We start from the raw sequence: 25,574 nt of genomic DNA on the forward strand, positions 1-25,574 counted from the left end.
AGTCTCTTTGTACGTTACGTCATTGTTTTGGCCAATGCTCGCTCGCTCGCGTCCCTATGGAATGTGTGCACGAGCAACAGATAGCTGGCTGCAGTTCACTTAACGGCCACAGATGTCATTAATAACAAGGGTTTCTGAATCTTACATACTGCACCTTTAATGAAAACTTAAAAAGACACAAACATAAACACACATGGCAGCTGCGTGTGGCTCTCTCTCACCCGAACTGCTGCATCTGGCTCGGCTTTATCCCTCTCCTCGGATTTTTAGCCCAATTGGGGGCCGGCTGTGCGCACTCATGGCCCGCCCCGCCCTCCTCCTCGTCACACTCCTCCCTCCTTTGCCTCAGGCCAGGGAACCCCCCGCATGACGTACATCCCCCCTCCTTTCCGACGGGGAGGGTGCGTTGCCCTTAAGGCTGCGCCTGCCGGCAGGCTTTCCATGCCTTTCGAGACCTGGGAGGGAGACAATGGGAGGGAAAAGGGGAGATGGAAAGAGCAAGGCGGAGCGACAGTGAGAGAAAGAGAGGAGAAAAAAAAAAATTGTTTGCCAGTTCCCAGACACGCCGTCGCCTGGTCCTCGACCATTCCTCTGACCCCTGGCAGATGGAACGCCCCTCCGCATTCTGGCAGCCAGCAGCGACTCCTTAATTTGAGTATCTATGTGTATGTATAATTTACATAATTAAAAGTTTTATTTATAAAAATTTTTAAACACTACATTACATTACTTTTGCATTTCATACTGGAAAAAAAACTTTTACAATTTACTTCTTCAGCTTTGGGTTTGGTTTAACAAAGGATAAATGACAGATGATCAGTCCAATGTCCTTTCTCTTTAAGACGACATATTTCAGTATCAGTCTATGGTCCAGTCTATTCTTGAATCTTTTTTTTTTTCTCCACTTTTTTGTTCAATTCCCAATGCGCTCTAAGTCCTCGTGATGGTGTAGTGACTCGCCTCAATCCGGGTGGTGGAGGACGAATCTCAGTTGCCTCTGCATCTGAGACCGTCAATCTGCGCATCTTATCACGTGGCACATTGAGTGCATTACCGCGGAGATGTAGCACATGTGGAGGCTTCACACTATTCTCCGTGGCATCCATGCACAACTCACCACGCACCCCACTGAGAGTGAGAACCACACATTATAGTGAGGAGCTTAACCCATGTGACTCTACCCTCCCTAGCAACCGGGCCAATTTGGTTACTTAGGAGACCTGGCTGGAGTCACTCAGCACACCCTGGATTCGAACTTGCGACCCCAGGGGTGGTAGTCAGCATTTTTACTCGCTGAGCTACCCAGGCCCCCTATTCTTGACTCTTAATTCAACAACAGATGCATAAAATCGTGTTAATCATAAACAGCAAACAACTTCATGCTGAAGTAATCACCCAAGGGTCATTTAAGCTGTGCGCTCACAGACGCGCAACTCGCACGAGTGATCAAAACGCGCAAGCATCCTATTTCAAATTTAATCAGTCACGGAAAATCGGTTGAGCTGAAAACCTGAGGGGGGCGAAGTTACACTGGTAAGTAAGAAATACATAAATGTGTTGATTACTTTTGTTATTTTATTTATTTCGAACTTACTCCTCATCATTTATGACTTACATGTTTATTTCAGCAAGCACAAAGAAGAAACGTCCACAAACTGTTTCGTCCAGGCCTGCACTGTTCTCCGCCAGGAGGTAGTTTCATTCATAGAGCACATTACATCCAAAACTGAATGAAGCCGACTGCACTGATATAAAGAGATTAACTGAGCTCTATTCAAGAGAATGTCTAATGTCAAAGAGAGGAAGTGATGGAAATGTTTCAGTTTCTCAACTTGTGAGTATTTAGTGTTTGCAGTTTTATTGTAATTAACAAAAATATGATAATTATGGATTTTTTTTATTGAAGATGCTATATTATTTCACATGGGTTTTAGGAAAGACCTTCATCTAACTCAGAGCACTTCTGAAGTTCTGGTCACCAACATCATCAGAGCCATGAGAAGTGAAAATCACACAGGACATCTGACTTCAAAACAAAGAAATAAAAGTTAAATATTTTCCCATTATTTGTCATTTTTTTGCATTGCATCAAGGTTTTTATGATAAATAATGGTTAATTTCTGTTTGCAATGGCTCTGGAGTGCAGCATTACTGGTTTGACCATCTTCATACAGATAAAACACAACACTCCTCTTCATGTAAGTTTAAGATGTAATTTAGAGATTTTTTTTTTCTATTACTATGCATACTGACAGCACGTCTAATAAATGTTCTCTTATTTTCAGGGATCAGCACATCCATCCTCAACCTGATCTTTCATATGGTGTCAAGACCCCTCAGATAGTGCAGAGAGTCGGCATCAAACTTATGACATGGAGTTGGCTGAAGTCAAGTGAAGTTTTCTTTAATTTGTTGTATCCAAAAGACCTCACTCAGTGTGTTTCATTATAACCATGCTGTAGAAAGACCCCCTAGTGGCAACACATTTTTTTTCTATATTCAGATTTTCATATGTCATTGGTTTTTATTTATTTATTTGTACTTAGCTTTGTACTTACTTATTAATGTTACTTTTGGTTATAATTTTAACTTATGGTTAAAATTAAATGAATTAATGTTAATGATTTTTACATAAATAATATTGCTACTATTTCAACTTTTAGCTTGTTACAAACCTGTGGATTTATTTAAGTCAGTTCTTATAACAATAGCATTATGAATTGTGTTATTTATTGCTTATGTTGCTGTAAATACAAACTATTAAAATGCTTACTGAATAATACTTAAATATGTTTTATATGGTTATTTCAATTTCTTAGTGATAGAGTATCTATATGAAATATTTAATTCATATATCCATAAACATTATTCCATGATTCCATGTTGGGAACCCCTAAAAGTTTCTATATAGAACCTTTTTACCTGGCTCAAAGAACCCTTTAGAGTTATTTTGATAGAACCCTTAAAAAAGGTTCTACATAGAACCTTTTAGGGGTTCCAAATATGAAGTGAGCGATAGAATCCTTTGGGGTTCTATATGGAACCTTTTCTTCTTAGAGTGTGTATAGAATGTATTTTACCACTTATTTCCTTTACTTAACACCATTATTAGATAATTAAAGACTTTACACTCTTGTTGGATGGATCAAATTAAAATAGCATGCTTTTTAGTTTGTCTGACGGAGTTGACACAAATTACAGTAAGATGTAAGTTATGAAGTGAATAAATGTCAATTTTCAACAAATAAAAAAACAAAAAAGGTGTTTCTCTAAAACATTTTCCCTTACATGGTCCATTAGCTGAGACCTTTGTCTACAAATACATCCATTTCAAATTAATTTAGTATTTAAAAATAAAAACTAAGATTTAAAACACATTTTGTCCCTTATCTCAAGAATCAGCGAAAATATGCATGTTGACTGTATTACATGATTAACTACAAATACATGCTTTTGGAGCCACTCTGTGGACATTTCACCTGAAAACTGGAGTTCACACGTGCCTACACATTCAACAACATTTCCAAATTTGGCCACTGGGGGCAGTGATTCGAATTTAGGTAAGCACAGACCAATTTAGCAGCAGAACTTTCAACCTACTATTGCCGAATTTCACAGTACGATCAGTCTGAATGGGAACTGATGCTGTTGAGCTCCAAAAATAAAAAGCACCATAAAAGTCGCCCATACAACCTGTGCACTATATTCTTAGTCTTCTGAAACACCACGATAGCTTTGTGTTAGGAATAGAAATGTAAATGTGTCAGGAATGATTCACTGAAAATCTTCATTATAGCTCTCAAACTGCCTTCATGTCCACACACAGTACAGTATATAAAAACACAGTGGTAGTTTTCATGTTAATGACATAATACAGAATTGCATCTTGCATGTGTCTGGTGCTCAACCTGGCATGATACATCTTGACATGCCCTTTTTGAATGTATGCGAACAGGATTTAGATATTTTAGTCATTTTTGGAGCTCAACAGCCTCAGTCCCATTCACTTTCATTGTGTAAAATAATTATTTTGGTCTTCCGAGAAAGAAAGAAAGAAAGAAAGAAAGAAAGAAAGTCATACAGGTTTGGAATAACATGAGGGTGAATAAATTACAGCAAAATTTTCATTTTAAGCTGAAGTATTCCTTTAAGCTATTTCCAAACAGTCCATCCAGTGTCATCCCTGTCAAATTTATTTAGGCTTCAATGAAAATGATGGACAGAGGTTTTGTTCAGTAAAGTCTGTGCTGGCATGAATGATCAATCTGTCTCTCATAGGGTAGCTGAATCAGCAGTGGGCCCAGGCTGTTTTATCATAAGGGAATATGGGCACCCGGGCCCTGCTGCTACCTGCTGGGCAGAATCTGTGATAGCTCAGAGACAGAAAGAGTAATTATATTTGAAATGATTGCAGTGGGGAAGATGGTAATCAGAGCGAACACTGTGTCACTGTATCAGACTTGTTTTGGAAAAAATAGCAGACAGCCACTATAACAATGTTAGGGAAAAGCTGACTTACACTAGAGGGGAGAAACTCGTTTTTCTTTTTTTTTTCTTCTTCTTCTTCTTCTTCTTCTTTTTCCCTCCATGCTCATGCTGATAAGGTTAAATTCCCTTGACCTTCCAATAGTATGTATTTTCGTCGTTTTCTAGTAAAAAATTAAATAAAATATATAAACATCCTCAGAACAAGAGACATTTATTTGAGAAGTAAAATCGCCTAAGATAATGAGTTTTCAGAGAATATATTTTTTTCAACTGAAGACCCCATGAGATCAAAATTGGAGTTTTGTGGCTTTTAGTCCATGTCTTTTAGCTTTGAGACTATCTACAGTCAGGGTTGGGGAGTAATGAAATACATGTAATGGGATTACATTTTTAAAATACAAAATATAAGTAACTGTATTCCAATACAGTTACAATTTAAATCATTGGTAATTAGAATACAGTTACATTCAAAAAGTATTTTGATTACTGAAGAGATTACTTTGCATTTTATTGTCATTTGTTTCATTTAATATTTAGTCCATTCAGATGGAAAACATTTATCCATATAAATGATGTGATCCAAAGTGCATTTGAACAGCGGTGAAACACTTTCTTACGATGTGTTACATTCATATGAGCAGACAGAGAAGTAAGTTTGAAGTAAGTTTGGAGCAGAAGAAATAGAAATAAACCTTGTGTTAATTGTCAGCTTTACACTAAGTTAAAATGCTATTTCAAGCCATTTTACATGCACGTGACCAGGCACGATCATATTTTTTTATCAAGAAAATTCACGTTGGATCATAATTTCTTTTTTCTAATAAGACCTTTGATATTAGGGCAAAAATCGTATTCTTGATAATAATTTTTGTATTGTTTTCCTGTAAAAATATCTAAAAATCCTTAAAACAAGATCAATTTGATTTGTTTTAGAAACAACACTGCATAAGATATTTAGGTTTTCAGAGAATGTATTTTTAACATGTGTATTTTGTCTTACTGAGTTTTTAGTGAAAAAATCTACCAGTGCTGAAGAAGTAATCAAAGTACTTAGAATACGTTACTGACCTTGAGTAATCTAACGGAATACATTACAAATTACATTTTACAGCATGTATTCTGTAATCTGTAGTGGAATACATTTCAAAAGTAACCCTCCCAACCCTGTATACAGTATATGCTAGTGTACATCTTAAAGTTCACAAAATGAACATTTAACAGATATACACATTTAAAATGTATAGTATTTGAAAATGGACCAAAATATTGATAACACATCTTAAACGCATGTCCATATTTTTGTCCCACTACACGCTCTCTTGAATGAGAATGTCCCTCCCAGCCTAATAACACCTGCCACACACTAACAATAGCGAGTATCAAATCTCAGTTCATGGCTGTTCAAGGCTATTGGCTATTTAAAAAAAAAGGGACGAGCCATTCAATATAGTTTTTGTCTTGTTTTAAGGATTAACCACACAAATTTTGTTAGGTTTATGCTTAAAACAAGAAAAAAGTATTTGCCAACAGTTAAAAAAACAAGAAGTCTTAATATCTCGTACAATTTTGCTTCAAGTCAATGTTTCTTGTTAAAAGGTTAACTAGATATTTTACTGAGGAAAACAAAAACAATAGAAAAATGTGTGTTTCTTCCATGTAATTTTTGTTCTATGAAGGTCACATTAAAACTGACCTGGACACTTTTTTTTTCCAGGCCTTCATTTATTTTTGGTACTTTTCAGATGCCATACATACATACATTAGATTTGACTGTTTTAGCCTTGTCCCACACCCAGACTTTTAATATTAAACAATGAAAATCCATTATAAAAAATACTCATTATTGCAAACTTCAAAATCTTTAATCATCTAAACAAAGATTAAAATTAACATAAACCATTTCAATATTTATTGTGTGAAAATGATTTAAGTACATTTTTCGAAAATGACAACTGTTGTGGTGTCATTTCTGCTACACCAAACATATTTGCCCCTTATTACATTTTTCTTCCAATAACAAGTGTCAGTAAAGAGCATGCTTGAGATGCAATATGAGTCAAGTGATGTTTTAAGAAAACAAAGAAAAATCAAGGTAAATATCACTTGTGAGCAGAATATCTTTATTGGGGGTCATTTCTAATCAAGCTGTAATTTTGCTAAATTTAGCAAAAACTGTGAAAATATTGGTTAATTGTGTGTATTTAGGATACATAAAATGTTAGCTTTGAAATTAGTCTCAGCAAGACAAAGAAGTTGGCCATTTTATTTCAAAAAATGTAATTTCCATCACCATCATTTCCACCACAAGCTAAGCTCAATCGACAGCATTTGTGACATAATGTTGATTACCACAAAATGTAATTGTAACAGGGTTATATACATGTTGACAAAGGAGGAAGCGGAGGACGGAAACTTCAACTGAAATGGTAAGTTTTATTTTCACACTCAAACGATAAATAGCTTTTCAGCTTAACAATCACACAGGCTCAGCGGGTGTGTGTGCAGGGCTCTCTCTCTCCCCTCTACTGGCATCTGGCTCGCTTTTAACTCCGTTTCCACCCTCACTGCAATGACAAGCAGCTGTTAGAGACAATCATTGACAGGTGATGATCTTTACCGTTCTCATCTCCCAATCTCGCTCTCCATTCACAAGCCGGCGCTCGACCACACCCCCAATACCACATAGCCCATCACCCAACTCAGGCCAGGGAGCCATCCGGCCTGCCCAGTACTCACTCCCCCAAAGAGAGGAAATCCGCAACAGCCATCTGCACCCCCGGCCTCTGGATCACCTCGAACTTAAATGGCTGAAGAGCCAGATACCAACGGGTGATCCACGCATTGGTATCCTTCATGTGATGGAGCCACTGGAGTGGGGAGTGGTCCGAACAGAGGGTGAAAGCCCATCCCAGGAGGTAATAACGAAGGGTGAGGATCGCACACTTGATGGCCAGACACTCCTTCTCAATGGTGTTGTACCTCTCCTCTCTCACCGAGAGCTTCTGACTGATGAACAGCACTGGGTGCTCCTCCCCCTCGACCTGCTGGGACAACAGGCTCGCAACCCCCTGTCTGACACGTCGGTCTGTAAAACAAAAGGGAGAGAGAAATCAGGAGCATGTAACAACGGCCACCACAAAGCACAGCTTTCACCTGCATAAAAGCCTGCTGGCACAGCTCCGTCCACTGGACCGGATCTGGGGCTCCCTTTCTAGTGAGATGAGTCAGTGGGCTGGAGATACCATACCTCCACCCGTCCAATTATGCACTTCTTGGGGTTTGCCTTGAGTCCCGTCTGATGCAGCGACCTCAGAACCGCCCTCAGATGCTGCATGTGCTGCTGCCAATTATTACTGTATATTATGATGTCATCCAGATAGGCAGCGGCGTATGCGACGTGCGGTCTGAGGACTTGGTCCATAAGGCACTGAAACGTAGCCAGGGCCCAAAACAAACCGAACGGAAGAGTCATGAATTGGTGTAAGCCAAACGGTGTGGAGAAGGCAGTTTTCTCATGGGACACTGGTGTTAAGAGGATCTGCCAATATCCCTTAGTCAAATCCATTGTCGAATAAAAATGAGCTGCGGCCAACCGATCGAGCAGTTCATCAATACGAGGCCTTGGATATGCGTCAAATTTAGAAACCATGTTGACCTTACTATAATCCACACAGAACCGGACCGAGCAGTCGTTCTTCGGAACCAAGCACCACCGGGCTGGCCCATTCACTGTGGGATTCTTCTATTACCCCCATATCGAGCATGGCCTTTACTTCTTCCCGAACCACTTTTTTTTTGTGCTCAGGTAATCGGGAGGGGTGACTGCATTCCACTACCCCTGGGGTTGTGTCGATATGGTGTTCTATGAGGTTCGCATGACCAGGAAGGGCCGGGAACATGTCGGAGAATTCTTTTTGCAATCAGGCCATATCTGTGACTTGCGACAGTGAGAGGTGGTCTCTGCAAGTGACTGGGGCACCTGGGTTTTACATTCACCTCAAGCCCAAACTCCTCCCTTTCCGGAACCACCTTCACCAAAGACACAGTGACTGCCTCCCTTGATGGTTTTAAGAGGTTGAGGTGGTAAATTTGCCGTGCTCCGCCCTCTCCATTTGTTTAAACTCATAATCGACTTCCCCAACTTATCGTGTGACCTCAAAGGGCCCTTGCCAATTTGCAAGTAATTTTAAGCTTGATGTGGGTAGTAATACAAGGACTTTATCTCCCTGTGTAAATTCCCATAGCCGAGCTCCCCTGTTATACAGCCGGCTTTGACGTTCTTGAGCCTGTAGCAAATTCTCCTGTGGTAGCTGCCTCAATGTGGAGTTTTGCTCTCAGGTCAGGAATGTATGGAATTTTGTTTTTGCTGTTTGAAGGTCCCTTCACCCAATTTTCCCTCATGATGTCTAAGACACTGCGAGGCTTATGCCCATACAATAATTTAAATGGGGAGAACCCCGTGGAGGCTTGCGGGACCTCTCATACTGCGAATAACAGGGGTTTAAGTCACTTATCCCAATTCCGAGCATCTTCATGCATGAACTTATGAATCATGCTTTTCAGGGTTTTATTAAACCGTTCGACCAAGCAGTCCGTTTGTGGGTGGTACACGCTTGTCCGAATCGGTTTAATTCCCAATAATTCATACAGCTCGCATGATGTATGTGACATGAAAGTAGTGCCTTGATCAGTGAGGATTTATTTTGGAATCCCCACTCAGGAGATAATTCTGAAGAGTGCTGAAATGTTGCGTAGAGGCACTGCTTTCTGATATCGCATTGCGTAGTCCACCAGAACAAACACAAAGTGATGTCCGTGTGCCATCTGCTCTAATGGCCCGATGAGGTCCATACCAATTCTTTCTAAGGGGACCTCGATCAAAGGAAGTGGGTGCAAAGGCGCTCTTGGGGTGGCCGGCGGATTCACCAGCTGACATTCATGGCATGCCGTGGGCCATTAGATGGTTTAGTGTTTTTTTTTTGCCCTAAGTGACCAGCCATTACATTGTAATGAGCCATCTGGATTAACATTTCCTGACAGCTCTTCGGTATCAATAACTGGGTTGTATCTTCTTTTGTCTGAGCGTCCTGCATCACTTGATACAACCGATCATATATAATGAAAAGTACTTATATGCGAGTGCAATGTCTGGCTGAAGACATTGACCATCAATCACTCTCACAGGTCAAAGGCTTAGAGTCTCGTCTCGCATCTGCTCCAGAGGGAAATCCCTGGCGGAGAATCCTCTAAGGGCTGTGGAAGCCAAGACTCCCCCCTCCCTTATGTCACCCTGACGCAGAGCTGACGTAGATGGCCCAAGCTCAGCCTCCTCAGCCAGCGCATCACAAATCCCACACCAAGATGCTCTGTTTGAGGCGTGAACTAACCGCCACCTCGACACTATGCTTTTAGCCCGGAATTGAATTGTCACAGTCACTACAGGATAATCGTGTATATTCCAATGCGCACACCATACCTTCACCTTGTGACTAGCAAAGCATCGTGTTGAATCAGGCGGTGGAGGTTTGGCTGCAACCCGAATCCACCAAGGCCCGGTATGTACCCCCCTTAATACTCACAGGTATGTGGTACATCCCAGCTCGACTGGGGGAGACCTGCAGTGCGTCGGGGACCTGAACCAATGTCCTCACCTCCATCACCGGGCATTGGTCCTGGAAATGTCCGGACTCCACGCAGCTCCAGCAAACAGGCCCAGACTTCACGCCCATGGCAGCGGGTCTACCAACCTGGGAGTAAGAGTGGAGAGGGACAGAGGAAACAGGAGAAATGGGCAAACCCCAAAACCAGAGAAATGGTTTGGGGGGAGAACTCCCCGCTTCCGGGGAGTGGGAACAGGACAGGAGGCAGGGGAGGGGAGAGAGAGAGATGATGATGATGGCTCGCCGGCCCCCAGATAGGCTGCCATGTGATCCTCTGCCAGCTGGATGACATCATCCAGCGGCGCCGGGCAATGGCATTGGACGCACTCTGCGGTTCCCCTTGGCAGACGAGCGATGAATTGCTCCAACACAATCAGATCGATCACCGCCTCGGCGTCGCACTCCTCCCTGGCCAGACACGCTACATCTCCGTGGTAACACGCTCAACAAGCCACATGATAAGATGCTCAGATTGACTGTCTCAGACGCGGAGGCAACTGAGATTCATCCTCCACCACCCTGATTGAGGCGAGTCTCTACACCACCACGAGGACTTAGCACGCATTGGGAATTGGGTATGCGAAATTGGGTGGAGAGAAAGGGGGAGAGAAAGGGGGAGACCCCCCCCCCCCCATGAGCTGGGACATGGTCATCGCTGCCTCCGGGGTCATGCGTGAGGACTTCTGGGGTACCAGGCACCGTAATGCCCGCCGATCCTCCACAGGTGATGATCCTTACCGTTCTCATGTTCCAATCTCGCTCTCCATTCACAAACTGGTTCTCGACCACACACCCACTACCACACTTGTCCCTCATTTTCTTTAAAACAAAAAGCAAAAATCAAGGTTACAGTGAGGCACTTACAATGGAAGTGAAAAGGGGACAATTTTTGGAGGGTTTAAAAGCAGGAATGCGAAGCTTAAAATTTTATAAAAGCACTTACATTAATTCTCCTGTTAAAACTCATGTATTATTTGAGCTGTAAAGTTGTTTAAACTGTAATTTTTACACTCAATTTAGGGTTTTAGGGTTTGTTGACAACATTGCCATGGTAGCGTAGTTGTAAAATTGGCTATAACTTTACATAGAAAAAGTTAGTAAATGATTTTATCACACTAAAATCATGTTTACACGCATATTGTTAATGTCATTTGGCAATCATTTTGAAAAAGTGAGTATTTTAACCTTCAAAAAAATCCCCCCCCCATACATTTCCATTGTAAGTGGCTCACTGAAACCAAGATTTTAGCTTCTTTAAAGAAAAGATGGGACAAGTCAAAGTAAACTTGTGTGGTAATCAATATTATGCCACAAATTCTGTTGATTGAGCTTAACTTGTACTGAACCCGGAATATTCCTTTAAACAATATACAGAATTTGAGATGAGCTGGAAATGACACTGTGGTGGAAATTTTCATGACTTTCAAAAATAAATGACAAAAATGATATAAATCTCCTTGTACATAAACGTTTGGACATTGTTAGTAGAGAGTGTGATACATGTTTAATCAGATTTTACTTTCTAGAAGTCCACAGTCCTAAAAGTGCCCAAAGTTGAAGAAACACCCAAATAAAGATTAAGAAAATGAGTTTTTGCAGTTCTGTATAAACAGGCAACATTCATTTGAGAGATTTACAACTTTCTGCCAAGTTTATGCAAGGACACCAATTTCATGAATGTCCTTTTAACTCTATAGGTACAGTATAAAACAACTGGGTAAAGAGTTTGTCCAAAAAAAAAAAAAAAAAAAAAAAAAAAAAAAAAAAAGGCCAGTAGTTGATATTAAATCATAATGTTCTCTGTATGCACAAATAAAATGTTTTGGACCAAACCAGCCTAGAGAGTTTTGAGCACTGTGGGTCATTTCCTGACAATCTGTTGGAGTCTCTCTTGCAACCTGATTCAACTAGATCCCCGCTGGGTCTCTTATAGAAGTTCAATACAAACGTGTGAGTCAATTGATGTCTGTGAGACAGCCACCGGTCAGCTGAGGTTTAGTGCACCCAGTGTACGGCTGATGCCTGGAAATAGAATGAGAAATGTACTTGGGGGTGTATTGAAAATTTCTGCAGCTCTGGACAGCAGTCAAAACAGTCTCTTCTGTCTGTCTCTGGCCACATTTGATTAAGGCAAACTGGAGTGTTTCCGTTGGAGTTCATGCATGCATTATACAAACCTTTATCTGCTGTAGGTTTATATGCTCTGTTCTAAAACAAAGCGAGCTGCCTATGGAGGCAGCATTTTAAGGCATCAAAGGTGTTCTAAAAGGTTATCAATTTAAAGATGCACTCAGTAGTTTTTGTTAATTGCAAAAATTTTAAACAGAAAGAAATAGTAATAGCAGAATAGTGTTTTTAAAAAATAAGGTTAAAAAGATGATTTGTTCTACATATAGTTCTGGGTGCACATTCATGACCGCTGACATGTTGAGATCACATGACCAGCCAAATATTACTCGCTTTACCTTAATAACTTCTTGCAGAATAAATTAATCATGGCTGACTGCGAATTGCACATTTTTATGATGAAATAGGTACAATAACAGTAACAGTACAGTAACAGTAATAGGTACAGAGACCCTCTGTTTTTGCGGGATGCTGCATCTATGACCACTAGTTATCAAAGCAACATAAAAACAAATTTTATTGATTGCACCTTTAATAGATTAAGTTATTATTTACAAACAAATGCTCGGCAGCAGCACCCAAAAAAGCACTGGTTTCAATGAGCACTTTGCTCCAGTTGAGCTGAATATGCCCAAAACGTGCTGTTTCCAAAAGATTATTGAAGGTACGGGCCTTTTTATATTTTCATCAGTATCAGTGAATCAGGACAAACTCAAGATTTGACATTAATCGTGATATTTCACAGATCATGTATCTGTGATCTATTAAGACCCAATTGCCCCACAGTTGCTGTTCGCCAGTGGATGTTTTTTTAATTTCTAAAGCACAACCACTGTGACAGAAATGAGGCCAACGATGATCTTATTTGAACAAGACAAGGTCTAATGGTACGAACCGGACCTGGATTGGATACTGGCTGATTGTGAATCGATATGTGACTAAAAAAATAATGTTCATAGTTCTAACATTTTTATATACATTTATTTTGTACAAATAACCTGCTCAATCTGTTTGCATCTTAGATATGTGAAATGTTATTATGTACTGTATTGTATATAAACCAATAATTTAAGTAGTAAAGATGCATATTGCATGTTTAATGGTAGTTTTTTTTTGTAGGTGCCATGTTTTTCAGGCTTTAGAAGTGTTAAACGTGTGAAGATGTGTATTCATCAACCTTTTACATGTACGATTAAATCATAGAGTCCTATTGGATCAAGTTCAAACTTGGTTTTGTCGATAGTAAAAAAAAAAAAAAAAATGACATTAAAAAAATCATATTTATATACATATTTCTTCCCTATAAACCACAGATATCCCTTTATAATAACTTTTATTAATGTAAACACTGTTAGATTATATAATGCTTAACAGATTATTGAAATCGCAGCACTGTCCATGTCCACTACTGAAAGATGCTGCTCAAAAGAACCCAACAGCACGGTTGTCTGTGGTGCGACATCACGGTAATTTAGTCTTTTATGCTGCCTTCTTAAAGATACCTTATTTATGGGACATTCTGAGGCAGCACTGCTTGAATCATTTGTGCAGAAGCAACCCCCAATGAATTGTGACAAACTCAGAGAAACAATAAATAAACATTGTGTATAAGTTCAGGGAAATGTCGATTATAAGAAAACATACCTAATTCATTACTGAAAAGCACAATTTTTTTTTTAAATCAATTCTAAAATGTATAATTTTACCCAATATTTGAGTGTGCTATGTATTTTTATGATCATGAGAGTCTCGCACCATTAGCTTAGCAACATTTAGCATCAACCTCTATTGAAATAAATGGTGAGTCAAATTTCCCATACAGAGGGCTAATTGTGTGGTGTTTGGAGTTGCTGCAATGAGCAAACTCAGGCGCAATTTGCAGAAATGTGTACCTTTTTCTGCACTGATTTTTTGGGGAAAAAATATTTAGTGCCAAAATAAAAGGTAAACATTTTTCAATTTTTTTATTTAAACATGGTAAAATATCTTAAAAATTACTACACTCAAATCTGTTGCTCAAGACCCTTTTAAATGACCAAAATACTTAATAAACAAACATGCAATAGGCAAAGAATGAGCAGAACCACAGACTATTTTTCCCATAATGGAGCACTTGTGTTAAAATGAATGGGAGGAATGGGAACGCCCAATATGGCGGATGTAGAAAAGGAAGTCCTACCTTACAGGTAAAGAACCAATCACCTTTTAGATACAGACGTCACCTGTCAGCCAACTCATGAATGCGCATTAGCGGAACCAGTCTGAAAAATAGCCTTTTTTTTCCCTTTTTTTCATATCTGAGGTAAAGAAGCACAATTTATGTTACCATTGCTGTCCGATTTTACTGCTGATTTGAATCATTTTCTTTGATTGTAATCTTGACCAACCGTTTTGGAGATTTCAGACTTTCCAGTTACAGTAGATAGAAGCTGTACTTGCATGCAGCTTGTATCCATAGAAAATAGCTGCCCGGGAGCATTCCCAAAATGGCTTGGTCCTCGAATTGACTAACTTGCCTTGAAAGGGACTTTGGTAGAACTTTTTGGATGACAGATATTCCAAATCTGGTGAAGCAGTGATACGTTTTTGGTTGAAAATGCATTGATTTTGCTACATTTACACCTCTCATCCACACTGAAGCAGCATTTTTCTCCACTGACAAAGGAGATTTTCAAAAAAGCTCTCTAGTAACGCATACTTTGGAAAACGATGAAAACACAGTATTAGTGTGGATGTGGCGTTAGAAGGCAGCTGCCTGTATACTGTATGCTCTAGGCAGCAAGGCAGCTCACTAGGTTTTGGAACAGAGCAAGTCTGTTGTTATAAGTAGAGAGTTATTAAAACCAGAGATTATATAAAGTTAGTGATGGTCCGTATGTAAAGTCCATGCCTATTAATGTGTTGTTGACTGTTTCTGCAGTTTACAGAAATGTTCTCTATTAGTAGTCATATTTGTTTTGAATTGTAACAGCGCAATGGACAGAATGCACAGAGCCATCAAAAGGGGCATAAGCGCCTTCAAAGCTGCACTTTACTGTGCCGACAGTGAATCATATTAGAATCAGACAGGGAACGGAATCTGCCGTTAAAAACAATCAGCAATTAAAACCCTGGCACTGGGCTTTGAAATGAGATCACAGAGAGCTCACTATAGAGTCTATCACTGGCCTTCATTGTTAGTCCAAACATCACTAAGAAGAGTTTTTTTCAGTCGCTTTCAAATGGCCGATGGGTGACGGAGTATGTCCATGCATCAAAAGTGTCCCAAATGAGCATGCATGCCTCGTTACCCCAGATGGGGCGGTTTTGATGTCCCACTAATGCAAATGGGAGAATGTCCATTTTGTCCTTACATTTGACCTTTGTGTTGCAGTACAATAAAAAATGGCATGCCAGCTACATTCAGTAATGGAGGAGATGCAAGCTGCCGCTCTGAATCACTAGTATTATTCATGAGAGCATGTATGTGGAGGTATAGTAGCTATGCAATGACTGCATTACACGACCGCAAGCTTGTTCGGAAAGTTACATATTTGAAAAGACAACGCAAATTGCAACTTTCTCACTTGAATTTAGGAAATGTAGCACAAAAGGATGCAAGGTCTATTTAGGGGCCTCTTCAGGGGGAATTCTGAGAGGGGAATTCACTAGGAATCAATTGCACCCGCAGATAGCGTTGTTTATTTGCACATGCCCCAGAAAGATGGTGCTAAATGGTGCAATTCCCCATCTTGTGCAAGTTAACAGCTGCAAGAGAAAATAATAATGCCCACACTTAAAAAACTTTCTGAAACTCTTCTGCCAGGGTAAAGGTGTGACGGTGTGAAAAGAAGAGACTTTAAAAAAAAAGAAGATTAACGCAAGGCTGGCAGACAGACCGACACTGGATAAAAGCAATTGAAAGATTGAAAGTTTCTGTCTTGCAGACAGCTTTGTGAAATTGTTCAGACATGGCTAAAGTTTAAAGATTAATCCCTAGTGTTCATCTGTCTGCATACTAATATTCGTCTGGAATAGCGAGTGAGTGAGCAATTTCAAATAGTCTCAGGTTATTTTAGATAATGTGTCTTCCCCAGACACAATACCCAATACTAACAGATAGGTTTTTCAGAAGGTCTTTCATGCAACTTCATTTACATTTTATTCAGTCAAAAAGGGTTTTGTGAGTCAGATCTGAAAATCAGAGGAATAACTTTCTTTCTGTCCCCAGAAAAGGTTGTATTTAGAGATTATTAAATGATTATACCACGGGTCTGTTGAATGCTTATTCTGATTGGTTCACGGACACACACACACGCACAAACGCACTAACTTATTACTCCAGTAAGTCCTCGAGTAAAGCAGCGCAAGCCCCCATTGCTGGTTCTAACGTGACGTTTTCGAATTAGCAATGAAGTCTCCGACTGTATTAAAGCAAGACGCTTAATATGTGGCGGAAGAAAGTAGTTCCAAAAGAGCGTTTTAGGGACGAAAACCATAAAATGTCTTGAGATAAAACCCTGAACGATGTCTTAAGGTGTGGTAACTGTGGTATAAGCGGAATAATTGACTCCAGCCCGTTGAATTGTTTAAACATAATGCACACCTGAGGTGCAATGGTCACTCCGCCGCGCGTCGTGTGCATTATTTTTAAACAATTCAACGGTCCGTCGTCAATTATTCCTTACTTAACAGTCAGACAAACACAATATTCTTCTTTTTCCTGAAGCTGATATGTACAAGAAGAGTCAAATAATGCAACTTTGAATTTAACTTTTATGTTATTTCCAGTATAACTGTATCAAAATATAGTGTCACCATATACGAATGTTTCAAATTTTAAAAGCTTTAGTGCTGCATCTGGTTGTGTTCAAGGAATATTCCACCCAAAAAATGAATATACTGTCATAATTTACTCACCCTCATTTTGTTTTAAGCCACAATGACTTTCTTTCTTACTTTATGGAACACAAAATGAGATGTTTTCTATGAACACTAAAACACTCCTAAATTTAAGTCGTTTTTTTTTTTTTTTTTTGTGAAAATTTGGATGAAAGTTTTTGATGTTGCAAGGTGGTATGCGTGTTCATCCAAAAGCAGTTTTTAGTTTTACTATTGTTTCACACCAAAACCAATCATATAGCTTCAGAAGACTTGGAATATGATGCACGGATCACATGTACTATTTTTATGATACTTCTGGGTCCTTTTTGAAGCTATAAAGTGAGTAACTATCAACTGCCATTGTATTGAAGACAGACCGATCTTTTCATTTAAAAGATTTCCTTTTGTACTGTGCATAAAAGAGAAAGTCATACAGGTTTGGAACGATGCTGAGTAACTGGACTATTCCTTTTAGCTCCTGTATGGATACATATTTTTGGATACATGGATAAAGTAACTGTTCACTAGCTGGTTTATGGGAAGTCCTACAAGCCAATGAACTGAAACTCCCTACATCTAATAGCTTTGTGGGTTAGAAGGACAGGCAGTTGTAGATGACTAATCCATGAAAGGGAAACACTATGACTAATCACTAGTCCTAGAGGGGTGACCTGCACAGACGCTGGCATTCTTTAAGCTTTAGTCAGTTGAGAGCTAAAAGTCATCTCGATGTCCAAAACAAGGAAAAGTATCATAAAAATAGAGTTATACATATTGTTAAAGGTTTTTAAACATGTTATCCGTTTGCATGTTAAGACTGTTGCTATGTTGGGATACTTAAACTGAGCAATACTTGTAGTTGTTTTTGCATATTAAGCCAGGAGAAAATATTTTATATAAAAAAAAGATGCATCACATTTAAATACCAAAATATAATGAATGGATGAAACATACCAGCTTTGCGGTATAATATCCCTCGGTATGAAAACGGATAAATGTTTTAGTCATAAAAAATGCTGATATCTCTAAGCACCTTTGTTTGATCTCACGTATTAAAAAATTTTGTCAGGCTTATAAAACACAACATTTATTGACCATCCTGGAAATCTGAGTAGCCTACATTTTATTAAAGGAATATTTCACCCCAAAATTAAAATTCTGTTATCATTTACTCATCCTCGTGTTATTTCAAAGATGTCTGACTTTCTTCTGTGGAACAAAAAAGGAAATAATTTAATGAATGTCCCGTTGGCTGAATTCAATTCAATGGCAGTACATAAAGACTTGTTTAAATGCTTAATAAAGCATCCCAAAAGTGTCAATAAAGTAGTCCATGCGACTTATGTGTCATATACCAAATAGGGTTGCCACCCGTCCCATAAAATATGGGATCGTCACGTATTTAAAGATAAAATTATGCGTCCCGTATCGAATCAATACACGATTTGTCCCGTATTTAAGCTGGTCAGCTGGCGTCATGGTGAAATCGTCCCAGATCGCTAATTTAACATTGATATAAGTTGGAAAATGTGCCTATGGTGGGTAAAGGACCATCCGAAAAGTCCACAAATGGTGCTAAAACTATGAATTTTTTTCTATATAAATGTACAATAAGATCAAACAATGTATGAATACAATCACTGAGTCATAAAGACAAGTACAGGTGAAGGAAGAAAAGAAATACGTATAAACCAACCAAAATGTATACATAAATAAGATAAAGTAGACAAATAATCGAAAAGATAAAAATAAATGTATTTTTAACATATAAAAGATGTATTTTTTTATTTTTTTTTATAAGTCAGGGGTCAGGAAAGTTCAGCATATAAGAAAGGGTATACAATTTTATTAATAACGCATATTAACTCAACGCATTTATTGCCAAAACTGTGGAGGATGTGGTTAGGGGCTGTGATCCCCCCAAACCTCATTTAAGTGTCCCTTATTGTAAAACTTCAAAAGTGCCAACCCTAATCCCAAATTGCACACTTCTGCACCATTCTACGGCACTTTGTAGTGTAAGTAGTGCAAATGGTGTGTTCACACGGAAAATGCAACGAGAAGAGTCCCGGATGAAATGTTGTGTGCAATGTTGGAAACTTCATGCACGCTACGGTCGTGGCTTGCCTTTAATGGAAGGGGTGTGGTTACGTGGTCGTGATGCTGGCCTGACAGAACCATTGTAATCAATTGTGAATGTGGCAACTAGTGAAATATCTGTGAAGAGGGCATCTTATAAATTAACTGAATGCTTACCATTACCCCACACTGTGTGAACATGAACATTATTTGAGATACAAGTGTTGTATTGAGCTAGAGCTAAAGCTAGCAGCAACACATCTCGTGCTTGAAACAACACTTCTGTCAGCTGAAAAGCAGCAATTGCTTTAGTGTAGTCAAAACATTTTGTGTTCCATTTGGAACATAACTTCACTATGAAAATTCATAAACTAAATGGCCAAGTGCACAGTGTATAGTGCATCATTTGGGACACAGCTAAAGACTCCAATATGCAATAAAGGCGTTAATCATCAAAACTGATAAAGGCTTTCATTAACTATTTATGAGTCACCAAAGTGATACTTGATAAATTCCTACATACAAATTATAGGTAGACAGATAAATCGGTTTTACAGATAAATCGGTGTTGATAGTTGCTTTTTGGAACTACAGGGTTCCCACTCTTTTCAAGGCACAATTTTCCAGGACATTTTATGCGCCCAACAAGTGTAATATTTAAGCAAAAACCCATGCGTCCATTTAAATCGAACTTTTATTTGAATGTTTCTGTGTTTTTTGATGGTAGTTTCTCACCTCCAAAATTTCTCCTTTCGTCCAAATATATCATATTCCATGACTTTCTGCGTTTTATTGCTACTATAAACTATAATACTTAAACTATTTAGTTGGAGCAAACCAGAGATGACAGCAGATGAGCAGAGAGTGTATGTGACAGGGATTCGTTCATGACAGTTAGGGCGCTTATGCACTAGGCAAAAGCTCTTACAGAGCGTTTGGTGCATGGGACTGCGAAAGATCCGTTTGGAAGGCGTGTACCACAGGGAAGAGGCGGTCATGGACAGAGATGGCTATCCAAAAATATATCTTAATGACAAAGTACCAATTAACATTGAAACTCTTCTCCAGGCCCTCTCGCCTAAATTACTATCTTTTTAGCCTGACAGAGAAAGATAATAGAGGACAGGGAATGAATACACTGCATATTTGTGTTTGTCCGCCATGTTTGAGTTTGCCCCACCTCGCCGAGATTCCCATTGCTCAATGCATGCCTACACCAAAGTGCGCTGCAGTAAAAGTTTAAATGTTTTCAATTTGTTCAAATTTTGGGTGGAACAAAAATGTTTTCGCATGACGGAGCTTCACTATCGGAAACACATGCGTTTTTCCTCTTTGTCCTTCCAAAGCACCATCCTCATTGAAATCAATGCATTTGCAGCATAAACTCTAGTGTGTTGGCGCCCTTAAACATTGACGTTGTTTCACAATGCGCAGCTGCCGGCAGTGAAAAAACAATAAGAATTTTTGTATTTTACTCCTAATCCAAGTCCCACTTGTTACCATGTTTTTGTAATGAAAACCTTGCATGCAACATAGTCAAACCGTTTTATTATACTAATACATTTTCCAGGACATTTATGTATTTTTCTAATTTTCCATGACTTTTCCATGACTGGAAAACTGCATTGAAAAATTCCAGGTTTTCCAGCCTTTTCCACCACCTTAGTTATTGTAGCAAATTCCACTAATCATGAAAGACATGTTCCTTCTTCAGCCTTTATTTTACAAGTTGCTCAATGGAAATTATGTATAAATACATATGCATACATAAACACCGTCAAACATGTGAATGACTTAACACCAACCATGGTAAACTGCTCAAAAGTCCACCTAGACTTTTTTTTCTCTCTTCCAGTACAGACAAGCACATGTCCTTTCCGAAGAACAAGACAAAATCTGTAACAAATGTACAAATATCAGAATTACAAAAAGGCAGCTGAATTGGTTTGGCGGGTATAACATTTTTGTAGATATAAATAAAACAAAAGATGTTGTTGCGCAAGTTCTACAATGACTATGCAAATCCAGGTGGTGGTCATTTTTCAAGGGATATTTGCTTTTGGAAGCCTGGCTGCATCACATGAGTCATTTGGCTAACACTCAGAATGAGCTTTCTCCTCTGTTTAGATCTCCGGAGATAGTATGGGTGTAAAAACAGAAATCGGCAGAACAAAACCAAATGCTTTACTCCATCTAAATGTGAGGCCATTAGACAATAGGAGGAGCACTTATACAAAGAGTGTTTTACATTCGGGCCAAAAGAAATTAAAAAGAATAAAAAACAAACAAATGAAATATAATATCCAATTAAGTTGAAGGCTCTGTCCCAGTCCACCTAGAGAGAATTGGTTGTGGTTTTCGTGTCTTTGGTGAAGATTGTTTAAGTTGTTTACCGGTTCAACAGTTTTGTAGGGTACTGTCAACCGTCACCAACCAAGATAGAGATATAGTTGAGCAAAATCCTTGATATGTTCTGGTTTGAAATAATACTAGACCAAGTTATGAAAACATCCTTTTGCCCTCAACAAGGTTCCCTAATCTCTTAAAGACTATAAAAACCTGAATAACTTCATGAATGTGTCTTTATAATTCACTCTATAATGGTAAAGAAAAATTTCATATCTTTGTGATTTTTGGAATCAGTCATAATTCACATTTCACTTTACAGCCACAAATAATTAAGACTGCCTATTTAAATTACATCTAAGGACTGCTGTTTGTGAAAACACATTTATACGTTTGTTTTAAAAATCCATTAGCACTCACTGTAAGACTTTGAAGTACAAACTGGCATCTCTCGCTTGCAAACATGCATTTGCACGATCATTCACGCCGCACTGTGCTAAGAAAAATAATCTACGCACTACAAAAACATGACTTCCAGTTGCCCTACATGACCAAGTACGTGATTACATTATCCATTTAGTAGCAATGTGCAACTAGGTCTGTATTAAAGAGGACAGATAGAACCATATTAATTGACAAAGGTAATTGTGTGTTAAATGTTTGTTCTCTGTTAATACATGTGGTCTGGAGAAGGTATCAAATTTCAGAGGTTCTGAAGTTCTTATTTCTCTGCAGATATGTATCCTTACATGTAAGTGACAAAGTCCATTTTTCCATGGCTCATTTGTTACATCACAGTAACAGAGTTAAGAGTAACAGTGTAGTTGGCACAGTGGCCATGGTGAACTGGGCTGTGCTGGCCAGTGGTGAGTTGGCGATTGCTAGTGTCTGATGGGTGGTGGAATGGCTTCCCTGGGTCATATCCTGCCCGTCTCCTGGTCCTTCTCCTCGAGCAGATTAATGAGCTGAGCGAAGCTCTCCTTGACTGCGTCCATGTTGTCCACAGCGCTGCCCTCAAGAATCCAGCATTTGCCTCGTGCCAGCGGCTCCAGCTCAAAGTATTTCTTTATCTGTGTGTGTAACGAAGAGACAGGGAGACATTAGGTTTAATTAGGAAGAGACGAGAGTAGAAGTATGTGGTACTGTAGTCAGAGTTTAGAAGATAACTGTTACATCTCCCACTATAAAATAATAAAAAAATAGCAAAAATAAAAATTGGTTTTCATCGACCTCAGCTGATTCTCGTCCCATTTGCGGGTCAGCAAAGCAGTAGTGCAGATGTTAACAAACGATGGTTGCAGTGATTTGGAGCTGTTCAGGTTGTGGTCCACAAACCCAGAAGAGAATTCACCATGGGTTCCCTTGGGATTTTCCTATGGGTTTTTATAAAATTCAAGTTTGAGGTATGAAAGTGTATAATATATGTTGTAGAACAAAAGGTCCACGTATCGTGAAGTAATGTTTACCACAGACCTTATTTTATTCATAAATCCAAAACCCCACAGGAAAATACCAAGGGAACCCATAGTGAATTAGACTTCTAGGTTCGCCTACAAATTGACATCACAGCTGAACAGCTCTATTAGCATGGCTAGTAAGCAACATTGCAAACATGTTAAATTACCAAACTTCAGTGGGCCTGGGTAGCTCAGCGAGTAAAGACGCTGACTACCAACCCTGGAGTCGAGAGTTCCAATCCAGGGCGTGCTAAGTGACTCCAGCCAGGTCTCCTAAGCAACCAAATTGGTCCGGTTGCTAGGGAGGGTAGAGTCACATGGGGTAACATCCTCGTGGTCGCTATAATGTGGTTCTCGCTCTTGGTGGGGCACGTAGTGTGTTGTGCGTGGATGCTGCGGAGGATAGCGTGAAGCCTCCACATGTGCCATGTCTCTGCGGTAACGCGCTCAGCAAGCCATCTGATAAGATGTGTGGATTGACTATCTCAGATGAGGAGGCAACTGAGATTCGTCCTCCGCCACCCGGATCGAGGCGAGTCACTACGCCACCATGAGCACTTGGTATTCCAAATTGGGGAGAAAAAATAAAAACAATAATAATAATAATTTTTTTTTCAGCCATTGCAACTCTATGTGGTGCTGATAGTTTCTTTGAGCTTGTTTTATGTCAGCTAATCGCCTCACTCACGTCTGACATGTTAAGCCAATCGGCTCGCATGGTGTATGCGGATTGGTTCTTTGACATGTAATCGGTTAGCCAATCAAATTGTGTATCTCTCTTTGTTTAACATTTAAATTGCTGTTTTGCAGACATGCCGATTTCACTGCAGCGCACTGCAAGAGTTATTTCTCTAAAACTTAACTCCACCTCATCTCCACATGTTTAGATCTGCTACATGGGGATTGTTTGTTTTGTCTTTACCAGAGTTGTCATGACTGAACTGTGTATTAGCTATTAGGTTTATTCTTAAAAGTGAAGTGCAAAATTTCTTCACCACTAACGTCACCAAAAACAGAACTCCAAAATTTACTGTTTTCAAATACATTTCCCAAACACAAGGGCTGGGTAAAAATATTGAATTTCCCGATTAATTGCAATCTTCATTTGAATAACTCCAGATATTGATTTTTATCTTTTACTTTACGCACAACCCTCTAAATCACTTGCATATGTGACCAAATTTCATGCTATGTGACTAAAAATATCTGTGATAATACACTGCTGGTAAATTTTCAGATTTCGCTTGCCTGTGATTGAGTGGTAAAGATCCTTTCAATGCGTGCTGAGAGTAAAAGTTTGGCTTGTGTAATCCAAGTGTGATCAATGCAATTCATGTGTCATTGAATAACATCTCTTAATACACTTTTTGTTCTTTACAATCAGTTGTCCATAAAAACAACAACAACAAACATGTTATTCTAATCACACATAGAAAAGATTTGGTGAAGAAGCCATATGCGACTCTTATTAATATGCGCTCAACCAAAAAACTTCTATGAGACGCTTGCCGAACTGTAGTTATTCTTAAAGAGACAGTGCCATTTTAGCATTTGTTTTACATATTAATGTACTTGTACTTAGTACGAATTATGCATGTCAACAATAAATATATAATAAAATACAGTATATAAAATGCAACAGTGTTTCCTACAGAATTCAGCTCTTGCAATGCCTCCCCCCACAATATTATATTACACTACATTATATTATTTATATAGTTTGTTATATTTTTATTATATATTAGTAACATTTTAATTTTTACATTTATTTAAAAACAAAATATTTAATGCATAATTTCATCTGTAGCTAGCTATACGTTGTCATATGAACATTGAACAACAGTGATTCAGTGAGTTCATTCAGTCAAGGATTCATCATTGTAATATAATACTAAATAATAATAATAACCATCATCATTATAATAATGATTATTAATACTACATTAAAAAATGACAAAATATATAACAACTGTATAATAATAACTAATAATAACAACACTATTATTATTATTATTATATAAGTAATATTTCTCTAATAATTTCTTAACTTGTACACAACATTGCTATGAGATCTGGTTAAAAACTGCAGGAACTATCTGTGTGAAGTCACGTTGAAGGGATAGTTCACCCAAAAATGAAAACACCTTATTTACTCACCCTTATGCCATCCCAGATGTGTATGACTTTCCTGTATATTTAACAGCATTAACTGTGAGAGAATTAATTTTAAATAAAAAAAATTATTTAAAAAAACTGTAACTGAAAAATACCCAAATGAGACGGAATAGGATCGAAATCAGAATCCAATTGAGAGCATGTGAACCAGAATTGAACTGGGAATTCTGTATCAATACCCAGCCCTACCGAACACTCCCTAATGGTTGAGCCAATTATGCAAGTTGGGATGCTCAAACAACTCAGTTGTCTCTGCATATTAAAAGATGGGATACAAGAAAGTGTTTAACACCAAAAAAAAATAATAATAATAATAATAAAATGACACAAATAACCTTTAAGTTCTAGAAACATCAAAACCAATACTGGATGCAATTTT

The 25,574-nt window shown here is 38.7% G+C and overlaps 1 protein-coding gene and 1 long non-coding RNA gene across 5 annotated transcripts in view; one reads left to right on the forward strand and one right to left on the reverse strand.

Moving 5' to 3' along the window:
- Window positions 1-285: 285 nt before the first annotated feature.
- The window catches only part of LOC127432382 (ADP-ribosylation factor-like protein 15), a 108,303-nt gene continuing 83,014 nt past the window's right edge, over window positions 286-25,574 (reverse strand). For 2 of the 4 annotated variants that reach the window (XM_051683378.1, XM_051683379.1), the window contains one exon: window positions 20,804-22,633. In XM_051683378.1, the coding sequence (XP_051539338.1) occupies window positions 22,481-22,633 (153 nt within the window). In that variant the 3' untranslated portion in view covers window positions 20,804-22,480. Of the gene's footprint in view, window positions 660-4,519; window positions 4,650-20,803; window positions 22,634-25,574 lie in introns of those variants that run through there. The other 2 variants (XM_051683376.1, XM_051683375.1) reach the window with 2 other exon arrangements.
- Window positions 1,337-2,468, forward strand: LOC127432384 (uncharacterized). The gene is made up of 3 exons (XR_007895740.1): window positions 1,337-1,834; window positions 1,935-2,198; window positions 2,286-2,468. It is a non-coding gene; the product is annotated as an uncharacterized LOC127432384 (long non-coding RNA).

Source organism: Myxocyprinus asiaticus, chromosome 42, assembly GCF_019703515.2.
Source record: "Myxocyprinus asiaticus isolate MX2 ecotype Aquarium Trade chromosome 42, UBuf_Myxa_2, whole genome shotgun sequence".
NCBI lineage: Eukaryota > Metazoa > Chordata > Actinopteri > Cypriniformes > Catostomidae > Myxocyprinus > Myxocyprinus asiaticus.